At 33.9% G+C, this 18,851-nt stretch overlaps 1 protein-coding gene across 1 annotated transcript in view; it reads right to left on the bottom strand.

Annotated features, from left to right (window-relative positions):
- Positions 1 to 13,874: 13,874 nt before the first annotated feature.
- Positions 13,875 to 18,851, bottom strand: part of cta (Guanine nucleotide-binding protein subunit alpha cta) — a 119,600-nt gene continuing 114,623 nt past the window's right edge. Inside the window, exons 6-7 of the mRNA XM_065501200.1 lie at positions 15,838 to 15,977; positions 13,875 to 14,917 (exon numbers count right to left, since the gene is read on the bottom strand). Of these exons, the coding sequence (XP_065357272.1) occupies positions 14,560 to 14,917; positions 15,838 to 15,977 (498 nt within the window). The 3' untranslated portion in view covers positions 13,875 to 14,559. The remainder of the gene's footprint in view (positions 14,918 to 15,837; positions 15,978 to 18,851) is intronic.

Genomic DNA, 18,851 nt, shown 5'->3' with positions numbered 1-18,851 from the left:
CAAAAAGATCACTGCAAACAACTCCCAGTTGTTAACTTCTTTCCCCAAAGAAGATTTATATGATTCAGACTTTCTTAAATTCCACGACGCTAGAACAATGAAAGCTCTCGGCATTCTTTGGAACGCATTAACTGATTCCTTCAGTTATTATTTTGAGCCTATCCCTCAGGCATCACAAATAACAAAAAGAAAAATCGTATCATCCGTTGCCAAGTTGTTTGACCCCGCTGGCTGGATCTCTCCAGTAGTTGTCAAAGGAAAAATTCTAATTCAACAGCTTTGGCTAGAAAAGATTGATTGGGACGATTTGGTAAGTCCAGATTCTCTCCGAATCTGGAATGAAATTATAAATGATTTACAAAAAATTCAAGAAATCCAAATTCCTCGTTGGATTCAGTTCACTCCCGTGGACAACATTCAAATACATGGGTTCTGTGATGCCTCTAAATTAGCCTATTGTGCTGCCATATATATCCGTATAGAAACGTCTTCCTCAGTCGTGTTCTCCAATTTGTTAGTAGCCAAAACTAAAGTAGCGCCATTAGCCTCAATCACTCTACCTAGACTGGAACTTTCTGGCAGCGTTATGCTCGCAAAACTAGTACATCATACAATCACGTCACTTAACCTGTCTAATGCCGAAATAATTCTATGGTGTGATTCATCAATTGTCTTAGGATGGCTCGCAAAACCGCCAGCTACTTGGAAAGAAATTTATGTGGCTAATCGTATTGGACAAATTCATACGCTACTTCCAAATGCAAAATGGCGTCATGTACCAACACACTGTAATCCTGCTGACATAGGCTCAAGAGGTTGTAGACCTCAGGATCTCATCGGTAACACTCTTTGGTGGAATGGCCCTGCTTGGCTAATAAATCCAAAAACTGAATGGCCACGGAATAACCCATTAAATTCGTTTAAATCTTATGAACAAAGTCCCAATAATGTTGTAGAAAATGGAAACTTACAGGCTCCCACCAGTAGTTTTCATATTTCTCTTCTCCCTGAGGATATACTTAAAAGATTCTCTTATACTAGAGCTTTAAGAGTTTTAGCCTACGTCTTTCGATATATAAGACGTCTACGTCTTTCAATATATTCAAGAAGAAATTAAATCAGTCAAATCCAGACTAATAATGCTTGCTCAGAAAAGGTGCTATCAGATAGAATATGATGCTCTTTTAAAATCCGAGCCAATTCCAAAAAATTCTTTCTTATTCACCCTCAATCCATTACTGGACCAAGAAGGTATTTTAAGAGTTAATGGTCGATTAGCCAACTCCTCACTACCCTTTAAGAAACGATTCCCAATAATATTACCACGAGATTCCATACTTTGCGAATTATATCTATTACGTACACGAATTTACACGAATTTCTAGTTCATGGTGAATGCAGTCTAATGTGCCGCATGATACAAACGGAATTATATATCTCTCGTCTAAAACTTCGGGTAAAAAAGGTAATCAGATACTGTAAGACATGCATCATATATAAAAAACAGGCTTCCTCACAAATCATGGCGGCTCTTCCTCCTGATCGCTGTACATTTTCGTTCCCTTTTAATATTACCGGCATTGACTTCGCTGGGCCCTTCGAACTAAAAAGTTCCACTCTCAGAAGAGCAGGCTATGTCTGCGTTTTTGTATGCTTTGCAGCAAAAGCGATCCATTTGGAACCTTGCTCAAGCCTGTCGACTCCAGCTTTCCAAGCAACATTTTCTCGTTTTATAGGACGACGAGGTCTTCCACAGAGAGTATTTTCCGATAACGGACGCAACTTCGTTGGCGCAAACCGAGCTCTACGTCGAGAATTCACAACATTCATCAACACTACTTCCCAAGATATAGCGCAGAAGTACATTTCCCATGGCTTTGACTGGTCTTTTATTCCCCCGCAGGCTCCTCACATAGGAGGAAGCAGCCGTTAAGAGTTTTAAATTCCACTTAAAACGAGTGGCAGGAGCATATCGCTTCAATTTTGAAGAGTTCACAACTTTATTAGCACGAATTGAAGGAGTATTAAATTCTAGACCGATTTCCTCTTTATCTGAAGACCCTAGCGATCTAACTGCCTTAACCCCCGGACATTTTCTTCGAGGTGGTCCAATTATGTCTTTCCCTGAACAAACAAGTGATAATCTATCTCTAATTAACAGATGGGAAAAACTCAAAGCTATCCATCACAAACTCTCCCTGCAATGGAAAGAAGAATATTTAAAATCAATGCATAAACGTTACAAATGGAAGTTTTCCACTCCCAATTTAAAAATAGGCGACTTTGTGGTAGTAATGGATGATCTTTTACCCCCTTGCGAGTGGCGTCTAGGACGAATTGAAAAAGTCCATAGTGGGTCTGATCATCACGTACGGGTAGTAGACGTTCGGACACAAAATGGGACTATAACTCGTGCCATAACAAAATTATGCTACTTGCCCTATAATAATTCATAAACCACTTAATATTTCTCATAATTATTTGGTTGGCGGTATGTAGAAATTAAATTGTAAAATTAATCTTACATACAATTTTTCCCAAATATCTCTCATATGTTTCAGATATATATCCATTTATCAACTTTCCATAGTCCATCTCACTTATATTTATTTTATTTCCAGCATGCCAAATCAACGTCCACGCAACCCAGCAGTTCATCAGTGCCAACTGTGCTACCGCTACCACTCCCTCCGATTCTGTCGGAGCTTCCTAGCGATGGGGCCAACTCAGAGAAGTCAGGTGGCTCGCAGTCTTAGGTACTGCGTAAACTGTTTGGCTCGGACCCATGTCGTTGCAGAGTGTGACAGCAGTGACACCTGTCTCTACTGTCAACAACTACATCATACACTGCTTCACCCCAATAGTCGCAGTCGCACAGTGCACGAACGCCTGGGAGAACGGCCGAGCAACAGTGGCTCACCCGTCCGAAATAGGATGTCCGTAGTGCGTGCCACTACCATGCGAAGAATACGCCCCACCACTACTGGCCACAACGGCAACAACAGCACCCGACGTCGCTACACCAACCAACATCAGACACAACACCATCCGCCGCCGCAATCGCAACCGCAACACCAGTCGCAACATCAACCACAACAACATCCGCAATCACATCCACACCCAACCACCGGCTCCAAATCAACGTATCCTTTCCGAGGCAATCCGTTCATTAGCCGTGGTCCTATACGCTTCATCCTCCAAAAACTAATTTGCACAAGCGCAACGAGGGGCGCCATGTATAAATTACCAAAATGTATTTTTAAATATTGAATTTTGTTTTTATTAATAATGAATTGTATTAGTATTGAATTTAATTATATAAAATGAATTGTATGAAATATTATAATTAGTTATAAGTTTGAATTCTGTTTCCTCTATTTTAATGAAAATCGCGATATATTTAATGAATTGTCAACACAGAATTAACATTGTATAAAAAATCTATGTTAAACTTAACGAAAAAGAATTAACCGTTATAACGTTGTGAAAAAAGCCTTCAAGGCATAAAACATAAAATAATAAAATTAAGTTTCAACACATCATCCAAAGGGTAAGCATCTCTTGCTACAATAAAAATCTCTTTTATTTTAAAAACTAATTCCTTTTGGTTTTTTTATTTTCTCATTTTTCCCTTTTTTCTCAAGCACCAAATCCTCGTCAACTTATAATTTCTCATAAATATTTATTTTAAACAAATTCCCTATTTGTACATTATGTTTATTGATATTTTTACGTTTTGTTGATTAATCTTGAATGATTGGTTAATATAGGGCTATTGTATATTTGCACAAAATCATTATCCAATGCAATTGTAATGCAATTTATTATAAAATATCAACAAATTTATGTTAAAAAGCAAAAATTTCGGTCAAGTACAATTTCATATTTTATAATTTTATGTTTCATTTTAATCTCTATTTAAAAATCTTTAATAAGAATATTTATACTGCACAGCTGTGAAATAAATATACAACATGGTTTGCAAAAGACCCCAAAAGCATTGTGTGGCCATGCCGATTTAATAAACATAAAATATTTTTTATGAACAAGGCAGTTTATGTTGTTATTTCTATATTCCTATAATCCTTTATTTTTAGATAAAAACAGCATCTCAATTTCGGTGCGAATTGATATAGTTTTATCTGTACAACAATAAAACACATACTCTTGCCCTACAATTACACAATCAGTCACATTTGCTTTTAAGAAGGTTATTTGCACAAAAATTGCAAGAAAAAAAAATTCTGTTGTTAGGTTTTTGTTTTATTTGTACGTTTTTTTTTGTTTTATTTTTACTCACATACATACATACACAAGCACATATATGTATAGGCTGATAAATGAGAATTAAAAGATCTCATAAACAACAAGAGAACTAGAGCATTGTTACGCTCTTTGTTTCTGTTTCCTTTGCTTCTATCTTTCCCCCCGCGACGTGAAATATTTTTGAAAAATATTCCAATATATGTTAAAACGCACATTCTTTATACTTTATATTCTTTGCTTAAATGTTCGACCAGTTAAATAACTTTCCAACAGCTTATATGTGTTTTCGGGTAAATTTTGACTCAATTTGTATATTAATCCAGCATGCCATATCTTATCAAACGCTTGAGAGATGTCGATGAAGAGTGCGGAACAGTATTTCTTTTCTTCAAACGCTTTTCTCACCATATTTACAAGTCTATGGGTTTGTTCGATGGTACTGTGTTGTCTTCTAACTCCAAATTGATGATTCGGAATACGAAATACAAAAAAATCGCTTTGATATATTAGACAATAGGCTGATGGGTCTGTATGATTCTACTTTTGTGTGATCTTTTCCCGGCTTGGGTATCATGGTAACCAGTGAAACCTTCCATTCTGGAGGATAATATTCAAGTCGTAATATAGCATTAAAAATAAAAAGAATTATTTTTTTTGTTGCTATCCGGGGTAGCTCCATAAGCATCTTGTTGCTGATCTTGTCCATACCAGGCGCTTTCTTGGAGTTTAAATAAAAAATAGCATTTTCGATCTCTCGAATCTCAAAACGTAGGGGTACGGCTGCTCCAAAATGGGGTGCAACAGGTGGCAACTCAATTGCTTCGTTTGATGTGTTCGGCGTAAATACTTTTTTTAAATAATTAACAAACAGATTCCCTTTTTCAGTATCATTTCTTGTCCAACCACCACTTGAATTTCGCAAGGGGGACTTACATATGACAGGTCTTTTAAGACTTTTTGTTGCTTGCCATAATGAGTAATCCGATTGCGGGGTTGCGTCCAGACTTTCTAAGTATTTATTCAATGATTCCATTTTTCGAAATTCCAAGAGCTTTTTAAGTCTTTTTATACAATCTTTAAGCTTCGATTTTAGTTGGGGGGATCTGTGCAGTTGCCACTCTCTTCGAACTTTTCTTTTTTCATTTAAGAGCCGTTCGACATCTGCAGAATTAATTCTATTATATCCGAATTGTCGGGGGGTACGGGTAGCATGTTGAGCAGCCAGTTTGAGATTTTTATCGAAATTGATAAGAGAGTGATCGATGTTTTCTGGTGTTCTTAGCGGTATGTTTTCCGAGCAATGTGTACTGAGGTATTTTTTATATTTGAGCCAATTTATTCTTGTGCCTGCCATCGCTAAATTACCAGTCGGGGACACAATTTCTAGGGGGCTCAAAAAAGTAACAATAGTGGATGAGTGATCTGAAGATAGTTCCAGCGAGGATTCAATTTGAATCATTTCTTTAGGTATATTTTTCATCACGCTAAAATCAATAACATCCGGTATTTTTCGTGGGTCAGTTGGCCAGTAAGTAGGTTGGCCGCTGGAAATCACATTCAAATTTTAGAAATTGTATCGAACAAAACACAACCTTTAGGGGTAATCAGTCGAGATCCCCAGAATGTGTGCTTAGCATTATAATCCAGGAAACGGGGACCTAGTGATTTAAAAAATCTATTATATTGACTTTCTGTAATTGAACATCTGAAGGTGAGTATATCGATGAAATCACTAAGTTTCGATGAAAATCTTCAAGACAGACTGTAGTAGCTTGAAGATAATGTTCGAAAAAATCACACATTAAGTAGTGTTTGATTCGAGCTTTTATTAAAATTGCCGCATTACATCAATTTGTTGGTTTCTTAAAAAATATTCGAGTTCGTTTTTATGTTGGCGTATGCCGTTTGCATTCCAAAAACATATTCTTAGGCAGTTCATGGTCTGTTAAGCACAGCCTGCAATAACATATGTCTTTGTCATATGTCTGTTGCAACGGGGGGTAGTTCAAATTGATGTTATTTAATGGCTGAGCGGAGAAATTCTTCGGTTTCTGGCTTTGTGATTTTTTAACAATTGAAAAATCATGTTTTCTAAAGAAATCTTTTTGCACATGGAATTTTCTTTAGAAAATCTTGTTGTACAACGAGATTTTCTTTAGAAAATCTGATGTATAACTAAATTTTCTGTACAATCTGTTGTACAAGATTTTCTTCAGAAAATTTGCTGTATAACAAGATTTTTTTTGTGAAAAACAAGTTGTACACCAGATTTCCTCAAGAAAATCTTGTACAACAGATTGTACAGGAAATGAAGTTATAAATTAACGAAAAACAAGTCTTTAATTAAAATTCAGGAGAAAAAAATGGAGATTAAGGTAGCTTCTGCTGCCCCTGTTGCACCGGCTGCCCTATCTGGCCCTGCTGACATGGTGCATATTTATACTGCGGAGGGGCATACTGTGGCTGGGCGTGCTGTGGCTGGGGGTACTGCGACGGGGCGTATGGCTGCACACCTTTTTTATGTGGGCACTTTGGGAAGTTCTGTAATATATAAAATGTCCAATTAGAAATAACCGCAGCGTAAAATATTCTTGGTGAAGCTACGCTCCAAGGCGAATTCATACAAGGTGGTGTCAGTTCTACAAAAACAACGATTGGTCTTAACAAATGTCAAAAAAAAAATTAATCAAATAAGTATTTAAACTTAATATAGTGTAGATAATTGAATAGTGAGGGCTTTACTTTTTTATATAAACAATAAATATTTTGTTAATAAGCTTAGAATATGACATAAGCGTAGCTAGACTATTACTCTGGGGTGGGCAAGTGCACTTCCCAAATAGTAAAAATAAAACTAAAATCATAGAGAAACATAGAGCGAAAACTAGAAAAAAACTCAAACAAAACAATTACTCAAAATAATCACACATACGAGTGTTGTTTTTGTTTTCACATAGTTTTTTCTACTAATACATTCTCACCACTTAGGTTTCTGACAACTGAATTAGGTCTTTGACAGGAGAGTTTTCGCTCTATGTCTATTCTCTATGACTAAAATATCACAAAAATTGAGTTTGCTAACATAACTACTGCATTTTCAATATTTAAAACTGCTAATTTATTTTATAAATTATTTTTATATTTAAATGGGGTTTTTTTTAGTTTTCCTCTTGATCTAAACTGTTATTTGTTCCTTATTATATTAGTTAGACAAAATACTATTTTTGAGTTGAAAAGATTTATTTATATCTAAACTCTCTATATTTAAAAATGTAATATTGTATACATACATACATATACAGTGGTGGCCACCAATTTAAGACAAATACTTGAATTTTTTCCATCAACTGAATTTTAAGTGCGTTAGAGCAAAAATAAAAGGACCTCTAAGGGTATGCAATTTATTATTAAGGTTTCTAGTTTCTCAAAAATGTTTGGAAAAATCGGTAAAACATATATGGACAAATATATGTGGAAATACGTTGACCCACCTCAGCGAACATCCGCTGTTAATAACATGATATGACCGAAACTAATGGAACTAAAAATACGAAATTTGGTCCGAATATTTTATAATAATAAAAATATAATGATATAAATGTGAGAAAATATGTTTATTTAAAAAAAAAAAATTTTGGTCAAGTTGTAGAAAAATCTTATGAGTTCGTGGTGAATATGTATGAATTGTTACAGTCGAATAAAACACACTTGTGTGTTAAAGCAGTCTTCATGCATACATATTTGTGGAAATATTTGAAAAAATAATTGACAATTACATGGAATTTAGCAAACAATTTTTGTCTTAATTACCTGGCCACCACTGTATATATATATATATATATATATATATACGCCTTTATACAAATATTATTATAAATAAAGAATTGAGTTGAAAAAAAACTGCTAAATTTGAAAATCGTTCCTGAAGCATTACACTACGTAACCATTGTTTTATTCTATGCATAGCTGAGAAACTTCTTTCGCAACTAGCAGTACTGACAGTAAGGCTTATTGCCACTTGTAAAAGTATGTAAATGCTTGGAGAGATATTCTTGTCAATTTTGGATTTTATCATATCAATTATCATGCAAAACATGTAATTAATAATGAGTTCATCGGCGCCATCCAAATCTAATTTAAAGAAATTGTTAACAGCTTTAGGTAATGGAATGTTTTGGAATCGGTATTCGATATTAAAAATTATGCTATCTGTTACTGGATTATATATATTTAACTTCCAATAATCAACTGAATGAATAGAATCCGGTAAATCCAGATTTTAGCTTTTACCTAATGTTGAAATCTTCAAGATCACTTTTATGTGTGAACACGAATCCACAATAAATAAGTTTAGCCTGTCGGATAAACAATGAACCAAAATGGCTTGCGGATTTGACTCCTTTATGTTAGCTTGTAAACCGTTTTTAAAACCAAACATTTCATGTGCTCCGTTGAACGATTGGCATTTTAAACTTTTTGGGTTCCAAAAAGCCCATGATTAATGTAATAGGGCACTGGAATCTCTTAACGGAACAATCTACAAATCAAAAAAATCTTTCTGCGACTTTCCAAATTTTTATCTGGGGTGGGCAGATGCGATTCTGCCCACCCCAATGTATTTTATTCACATATGCAAAATTTTACTTAGTGGTCTGAAAGAAAACAAAAATGTTAAATTTTAGTAAGGACAAATAAAAATTAGGTATACATAGCATTAATTAGTGCCACGGGAACAGCAATATCTCCCATATAGCTGTTCCCGTGGCACTGAGCACGTTCCATGGAATATTAAAATCCATTTTTTTTCTGACCAATTTGGAGGAACTTAATTTTCTCTGAAATGGGTCTTCCGATTTTTTGCACGGAAAGCGTTTTTTAATCTATACCATGTATACTTTAATCTCTAATATAGCTGTTCCCGTGGCACTGACGACGTTCCATGGAATATTAAATTCTATATATTTCTGACCACTCTGGAGGAACTCAATTTTCTCAGGAAAAGGAATATAGAAAAAAGAGGGAAATAAATCTTTAACTTCTAAATGGTTAAATTGGTTTGAATGAAATTTCACATGCGCAAAGATGAAGTGTTGTCGAGTTTAAGTTTTGAACGTGGACCTCATGGGCCCACCAGGGGCGCGACCAAGGGCCCTCAAAGTCGGACACCTCGGGTATGTTACATTTTTAAAACGATATTATTTCTTGGTTTGAGTTCCGATTTCAAAAACATTATACACGGAGAATCTTCTCATCGAGTACTACAAAAAACCTCGTTGTTGTTGTTGTAGCAGCATGAACAATTTACAATAATCAAGCTGGATGTTCTGATGTACTTCAACAGGATGAGTCCATAAATCCATTGGACTGAGTGAAGTAGGGTTGGCTGAACAGTTAAATATGTGGAGGGTGTCATGAGGACCCTGACCATATGCTGGGCATAAGTTAAGGACGGCACGGTCTATGCGGGACCAAAAGGCATTAAGCCTGTTGCTCCATCCTGATCTAAGTTGTGCCAGAACGACTCTTGTTCCACGCAGCAGAATCTTCTCGGCGTCTGCTATCGGTGGTGGGCTACCTCCAAGTACGACATTCATACGGTATCCTGCTACCGCGGAATTGATGGCGTCACTGTGAATGTCGTTCAAAGCTGTCATATACGAGCGGCGATCAAATGGATCCTGCACATACCTCTGTATGATCTCCTCGTATTTCCGAAGGTCCTGTCTGACATGCCTCGGGGGAGATTCCAACTGTGTGATGTTGAAGTTTGGATGACTCCTCCGATGACATCGCAGAAGGAACTGTTGCGTCAACATGACGTTGTGTTCCTTGACCGGTAGAACCTTGGTTTCCTCGTGAAGGTGGTGTTCGGAGGTTATTTGAAGGCAGCATTTGATGGTCCTTAAGGCTGCGTTTTGACAGCTTTGAATATTTCTCCACTGGGTATCACTCAACGAAGGCGACCACACTGGAGCAGCATAGTTGACCACTGACCGGCCAATCGTCTTGTAGGTAGCAAGCAAGGTTTCTTTGTCCATACCCCAAGTACTGCCGGCTAGTGCTTTGAGGACCTTGTTCCTATTTTGCAGTTTATGCGTGATTGCAGTGGCGTGTGCTGAGGAGGTAAAAAGGCTATCAAAAGTCACACCCAAGATTTTCGGGTGGTTCACTGTCGGAATTTGTACGCCGTCGACCATGATGCCTAAATTCAGTTTTACCTTCTTCGTCCAGGTGGTGAAGAGTGTTGCTGATGACTTCATTGGTGATAACTGCAGGTTACGTGCAGTGAAGAAATTGTGGATTTCATTGAGATAACCATTTACCATACCGCAAAGCTCATCAACGTTGTGACCTGTTGCCAATATAGTGCAGTCGTCCGCATACGAGATTATATCTACGCCCTGTGGGGGCACTGGGAGTTTAGAGAGGTAGAAGTTAAACAGGAACGGCGAAGGACCCCGCCCTAAGGGACTCCTTGTTTAACTCTACGGGGTTTTGAGCATTTGGCAGATAGTTCACTATCCATCTCTTCGTGTTGGGCATTGTGGACTGCAGGATGTCCTGGAAGAGTGTGGCGTGACTGACAGTGTCGAAGGCTTTCGACAGGTCAAGTGCCACTAGGATAGTCCGTTCACAAGGCCTCTGCTGGTGTAAGCCCTGTGAGATCTGAGTGACTATGGCGGATAATGCTGTGGTGGTACTGTGCATTTTACGGAATCCATGCTGGTGACGAGCAGCTGGTAGTTGACGGGTCAGCTGGGGGAGGAGAAGAGCTTCGAGTGTCTTCGCTACAGGTGACAGGAAGGAAATCGGCCTGTACGATTGTCCCTCACTGGCGATTTTCCCAGGTTTTAGCAATGGGATCACTCGACCCATTTTCCAGACATCGGGTATAGTTAAGCTCCTCACTGACAGATTAAAAACCATTGTCAGGTACTCGACTCCCCGATCGCCTAGGCGTTTTAGCATCAGCATGGATATCCCATCAGGTCCTATTGCCTTTGAAGGCTTAGCTGTGTTGATGGCTTATTCAACTTCAGTTGGCGTGTAAAGTTGTGGTGTGTCCGAGACTGGAAAATCGTGTAGTTTGCGGACAATACTTCTTTTCGCCTTGTCTCTCTCGGGGTGCTCAATGAATTGTCGGCAAAAATGGTGGTATCTGCAAACTTAATCGCGACCCTATCATCCTTCTTAGTCGGATTGGAGAGAGACCGAACTGTGGACCACAACTTGCCAACTCCAGAACTTAAGTTGCAGTTCTTCAAATGATCCAACCATTTGTTTCGCTTGTCCTCATTTACCAACCTGCTGATATCGCAGTTCAGCTGGGCGATCCTAGGGTCGTCAGGGTTGGTACTTCGGCGAGTCCCGCTGCTTCTGCTGGGAAGTGCGGTCGCACTACGGATATTCTACCAGCGGGAATGAAGCGAGCGGCTGCTGCTGTGATGGTTTCGCAGCTATCAATTATCAAAAACCTCGTCGTAGCTATCAATTATCTATTATAGCTTAGGAGATATTCGCATTTGAAAATAAAATTTTCAACATTTTTACCCACCCTACTCCAGTTTTTTGATAACAGCGTATCTAAATATTTCCCGATTTTTTCCAGTTTTCCTTTATTGGACTAAGAACACATGTATGTGTCAAATGGAAAAAGAACTGTTTAAAAATAATGACTTAGTTCAAAGTTATATGCATTTGAATTTAAAAAAATTTTAAGAAGCGCTTTTCGCTATTTTTTTGGGGAAACACTTTTTTTCTTTTTAATTATCGGAAAAAATTTCTAAGAGGATGTATAAGGACTTTCTACTCTCTGAAAGCTAAGTTTTGATAAAATATTTTAAAAGAAAACCAATTTCAAAATTGTTGTTACCGAAGGGACCAGGTCCTTTCAAAAACCACATATTTTTTATGTAAAATAAAACTTTAGCGCAAAAATTCTCAAATCGCGTATCCGATATCAAAATATAATAACCGATTATAGGTGGCTCAATAAGTTTCTAATTATTTTGTAAAGGGTCCCGATAACCCCGAAACTGGTATGGATATTATAGCCAAAAAACTAAAAATTAGCATTTTTGGAATTTTTCAACACTTTTTTGGGAATTGCGGGATTGCTGATAATAAATTTCAAAATTCGTTTTTATTTTTCCATTTTAAATAGAAAAATCTACATAACTGTGAAATTTCATTAAAAACTATTTATAAATAAAAATTTAATTTCAATTCAAAAAATTTTTATTTATGCAAAAATCCAATAAAAAACATTTTTTGTCATATTTTTCTATAAAGTATTCCAAGAATTTTTAATTGTCAAAAGTTATAAATATTTTTGAAAAATAGGCAAATAGCTTGAACGAAATTATATTATATCGCATCATAACATTTTTAATTCTATGTATAAATTTCAAAATAATCAAAAAAACCTTCTCCTGTAAAATTTGTGTTTTGTCGCTTACGATAATTTGGCGCTAAGGGCTCGATATAGCTGATCCCGTGGCACTACCCACGTTCCATGGAATTTTAATTTTCGTTTTTGTAAATTTCCATAAAATTTTTCATTTTCATTTCCGGCGTTGCTAAATATTGTTGCTATCTTGACACACTAAGAGCTAGTTTCTGGGATAAAGATAATCGACATTCTTCGCTTAAACCTAAATTAAACTAAAAATTGTGTTTCTCACTTATTTATTTTATCTATATATATAAAAGTGAATGTGGCAAAAATGGGAGTAGTAGCCATAGAGGGCGTGGCACCTCCCATATGATGATAATTAAAAAAATTTATATATGGGAAACAATAAGATATATGGTACGGTTATTCTACCATCAATATTAATATTTAGGACAAGAATGTGCGGACTATCAATAGTGGGCGTGGCACCTCCCATACATATGATGACAAATTATAAATAGGGAAAGCTATATCATCTATCAATATTAATATTTAGGACAGAAATGCGCTGACTACCAACAATATTAAGTAAATGTTAAAATTTGTATACATTTGAAACCCTTATTCTATATATATAAAAGTGAATGTGTGTCTGTATGTATGTATGTTTATTATTATTAGTTTGGGATCTATAGACGGCTAAACGGCTGAACCGATTTGCTTGAAATTTTTACAGTATATTTATGTATGTCTGGAAGGAGCTATAGGCTACTTTTTGTTTTGAAATTTTAAGTGGGCGTGGTACCTCCCATACAAAGTTAATTTTAAAAATCTAATATTTAGGAAACTATAATAGCTATAGTCCTCAAATTTTGCATGAGCAATTCCACTGTTTGTTTAAATATTTGCGGCAAAAATGGGAGTAGTAGCCACAGAGGGCGAGGCACCTCCCATATGATGATTATTTAAAAAATCTAATATATGGGGATACAATAAGAGATAGAATCCATACATTTTGTACGGATATTCTACCATCAATTTTAATATTTAGGACAAGAATGGGCGCGGCACCTCTTCTTTTATTGTTCGTTGACATGCGTTTAGCAAGTGGATAAGAAATACATTTTAAATAAATCGTATGTTAAACCCATGCTAAATTTTGGTTATAAATACGGCTGTATGGGGAGAAATAAAAAAATATGACCAATAATAATACGGGGTTTTTATTAAATTTATTTTTAGCACATGTGCATATTTCTCTATGAGAAAATGAACATCTTTAAGATATACAAAATATATATATTTAAGATATATAATAATATACATTGTAAATTTTAAATGTTACCACAACTATTAATAATATAAATAAGTAAAACATCATCATATACTCGAATAAAATGTAAGTTTACAGTGCAGAATATGATTGTTAATATATAGTTTTTTGGTGTATATTAAATAATAAAATATAATTTTTTTTTAATTGACAGCTTATATAAAAAATACGTGTGAGCTATTTTTTCATTAAATACTTATACATACACTTAAATGCGTGTAAACATGATATAAAATATTTCAATTGAATGTTAAAAATATATACATTACAAATACATAATTGTTGATCATCGGCATTATCAATTTTATATATTCGCGTGTTATTCGTTTATCTAATACAATATAAACATTGTTAAAAGCATTTGGCACTGCATTATTCAATTTAAATCTTTAGAAATTATTAAAAAATAAGATACATAATTGAAATGAAACAATTATCTAATGTACGAACCAAATCTGAATTTTAAAATAATATTGCCGAGATTATTCTTTTAACAGTTAGTGAAAATCATAACTGTAATTATTATTAATATTGTTTATTTTTTGGTAAGCGATACATTAAATTATTACTGCAACATTAATGCATTTAAATTTCGTTGTAAAATTGTATCTTTGACGGAATTAAATACAACATTTATGTTACGTGTGTCTATGGCAGTTGTAAAATGATGATATGTACGACTCTGTTGACTTTTTCGAACGCTCATAAACATTTGCAATATAAAATTTTGCACGTCCAGAAGTGAATGAGGATTACCGTTGAATTGTGGATAAAACCAACGGATATCAGTCTCTGGATTTTTAACTTTTTGTTCCAACAGGTCCATCTTATTTAAAAACAGAATTATTGAAATACCTTTAAATGTATTATTATTTACAATAGTATCGAAGATATTTCTAGATTCTTCTAGCCGATTTGTCATTCTGGAAAATGTGTACATATAAATATTATTAGATTTATTTTTTATTAACAGTTCATTAGCTTAGAGTGCAAAGGCTCTATGAGTACTTTTTATAAAATTTGAGTTTTTAAAACGAAAACATTAAGTAAAAATACATTTCGAATTACAAAATTACTAGTTTTTAAAAGCACTATTGCCCAATTCAAAATCTATTTTGTATCTTTGTATATATCAACTGAGAGAAGTCAAATTGATGTTTTTTATTATTTTTTTTAATGAAAACACTCTCTCATTCAATACCTTAATTTATAACTTAACTTTTTATCGTCCTTTGGAAAGACGATATATAGAATTTCTACTGGTGGTAATTTATTAATATAACTTAACAAAAAAACAAATACAAATATGTAGCTCATAATTTTTTCAGAAAGTTTCAGTATTGATATCTACAATTCATAACAATTTAAAAAAAATAAACAAAAATGTTACAAAAAAATAATAGAAAATAAGTTGTTCTCCGAAAATTCACCAATATATTTATTATAAGTTGTATATGGGGGATTTCATGTCCACCAACTTTTAAAATCGATGTCTTCCTATCATCAGACACAATTTTTCAACACGATCGGTGGAGAACTCTCTGAGTTAGAGGGGGTCAAAATTTTACATTTTGGCCAAGCAGGTCTTTTTTCTCATCCATGTAACTTATTAGAAAATAAAAAATGTTTGACAATTTTTTTTCCAAAATCAAAAACAACAGAAATCTTAGATATTTCCCTTGAAGACCTATTTGGTCGCTTAGTGGAATGCGAGTTGGATATCTATCAAAATAAATGTTTTGTTAATTCGTAAACAAAATGTTGTCTCTCCTGAATATTTTTCAAAAAGACGCTTAGCTATTTAGTACTCTAAGCTAACGATTTGTCTCATGAGGATACTTACCTATCTTCAGCTAGAACTTGATCAAACTCAGAAGTCGAAACTAAAAATATGATTGATGTAACAGAAGTGTCAAAACATCGAGTCCATTTTTGTCTCTGAGTTCGTTGTCCACCGACATCAACAAAAACAAATGGGATATTCTAAAACAAAAATATAAATATATATTTAACAATAGTTAACAAACAGTGAGTGACAAGACAATGGAAACTATTTGGAAATTGTATAATAATATGTAACACATTTATAGAATGTGGTAATACTTCTTAGCATTAGCAAAACAATGGAAACTTTTAAAATTCTGCAAGAAAGAAGGCCAATACCCGTAATTTCAACAAATAGATACATATCTATCAGCGCTTAGGTACTTATGGAGTAAAAATACTTGGTAATTTTTACCCGTAGATTTTGAATTGAAATTTGACGTTAATTTAGATAAATTTATCTACTGGGCATTTTACACCGTAGATATCTATTTGTTGAAATTACGGGCATAAATAAATCAAAAATAATTGCTCAATTCACAAGGTCTCCTATCATGTACTTTGTACAATTTATACTTTCAGCCCAATTATGAAAAAAAAATTCTATGTTAAAAAAAGAAATGGAAAAAAACTCCCAGGTAATTTTTTTCATAATCATTTGTGGTTGCCCTCTGGCAACGCAACTGAAGTTTGGTTGTCATCCATAATCGACCCATAAGATATACAATAATGTCGAACTCAAGTTTTTAAATAGATAAATTGAATGCTGAGAATTATGCGAAGTTTATTGATAACGCAAGATTGTTGGGACCGTTCAAGAAAAAACTTCGTGGAATGTTAAAGATAATAAAGCGTTGGAATATAACTGTGACGGTGAGGACAAATGAACTGATTCAAATTCAAAATAAATGTTAGAATTGCAAAAGAAGCTTGGTGTAAATTGGAAAACATTTATAGAGCTAAGGATCCTGCAAGAAAAGTTCATTTATTCAAGAAATTTGTGCGATTCAAGTTTTCATCTGATGAAAAATATAGTGTTCAATTAAACTGATTTTATTCAATACCAGATGATTTGAAGAATGCTGATATAAATATTCCTTGCGAATTACTTTCTATATTTTATTGTGTAGTTCGCCTCCTGAATTAGAAAATTTTGTTATTGGAATTGAAAGTCGCGATTTATTACCAAGTTTGGAACAATTAAAAAATAAAATATTAGAAGAGAGTAAGTAAGGATCAAGGTTTTGCAATCAAGAACAGAAATAAAAAATTCAACAATAAGTGTATAAATCCGAATAAACAACAAAAATTTGAAATGTTTTGCATGCGGCCCAATAAGCATTTTTACTGGAATTCATGTTAAAAGCAAGTGTAATTCAAGCCTTGAATTTAGGGATGCCAGATTCAGATTCTCAAAAAGCTGGACATTGGGTTTTAAAAAGCTGGACAAATCAAAAAAAAAACTGGATATTAAAAATATGACCGAGAAAATGTTAATTTTGATTTTGTATAAATATTTCTTTTAAAATATATGTTTATCCATTGTACATGGTGCTACAGTAAAAAAAAACTAGGAAAATGAGCGAATTCACTTAATTGTGAATAAATTTGAAGAGAATCCATCGATTTTTATGATCGATATCTCATTTTGTTTCTATTACATGTGGCTTTGCGATAAAGCAATAAATCTAACCAATTTCTCCCGTTTTCGATTTTTCATGATTTTCATGATGGGGAAAATGTTTTCAAAATTCAATCAATCGAAAGAAGAACATTAACTACTCAATCGAAAGAAGAACATTAACTACTAAATCGAAAGAAGAACATTAACAAAAATGTAAATTTTTTTGAAAATGAACGAATTTACTTAATTGTGAATAAATTCGAAAATAATCAATCGATTTTTATGTTCGATATATTATTTTGATGCTATTGCATACGCTTTTGCGACAAAGTAATAAACCTGAACAATTTCTGCCATTTTAGATTTTTCATGAGTTGTTTAAAACACAAAAATTTGCTATTTTCACTTAAAACATATTTTTTGCTTCAATTTGTTATTATAATTTCGAAAATACTAAGCCGATTAAAACGCAATATATAACTTCAATAATATCGGACTAACCCTTTTTGAGTTATCATATGGTGTTTTCTTTTCTGGCATAAATGCTGCATTTATTCTGCCTTTTACCTTTCTTTGTGTTCTTTTCTGAAAAAAATGTAGTTTGGTCGTGTTCTTTTCTAATAATGTTACCCTAAAACCCTGAAGATATGCTACATGTTTCACCCTCAATTTTATCAAAGGGTTAGAAATGCACCACTTTTTTTGTAAGCAAAAGTATAGTTTTTTAATATTTAGTAGCTACATAAAAGAAAATTGCATAAATGGTAATGATTTTGTTCTATTGTGATCAGTGCTGCCAACTTTTTTTTGGAGAAATCGTCAATTTACAAAAAAAAAATCGTCAAAATCGTCAAGTTAAAAAGAAAAAATCGTCAAGACATTTTTTTATTAACTTTTTAAATATTTTTTTTTTATTTACCGGCAAATAAATTTATTATTTAATAAAAAAAAAATAATTTAATTTTGGTATTATGTGACTTTACTCTGGTAGATTTCTGTGTGACATTTTTTTAATAAGTCATTTTTAATTGCTATATTAAAACATTGAGAATTATTTAACTTAAGATAATCTTTTGAAAACAATATTCCTTGTAATGTTGAAGAATCCAAAGCATTTCTGATTTTTGTTTTATTTAAATTTACAGTATTAAAAATTCTTTCAACGTTGTTCATATTACGTAATTCTCGAACTTCATTATCAAGTTCTTGATATTCTTTTCCATTTAATAAATTTGGAATAAGTTTGGCCAATTGTAAAATTTAATAATTTTTTTTGTTCATAAACCTTTATAAGGATTAACTCCATTCTAAAGGTTTATCGCCAAAATCAAAATGTTTTAAAATTTGTGAAACCAATTCAATATAAAACTGGACGCTGTCTGCCTTTCAATTTGTACATTGCAAAAGGG

The sequence above is a fragment of the Calliphora vicina genome, chromosome 2 (assembly GCF_958450345.1).
Source record: "Calliphora vicina chromosome 2, idCalVici1.1, whole genome shotgun sequence".
In the NCBI taxonomy this organism is placed as follows: domain Eukaryota; kingdom Metazoa; phylum Arthropoda; class Insecta; order Diptera; family Calliphoridae; genus Calliphora; species Calliphora vicina.
This window is presented reverse-complemented; position numbering and strand designations above follow the sequence as displayed.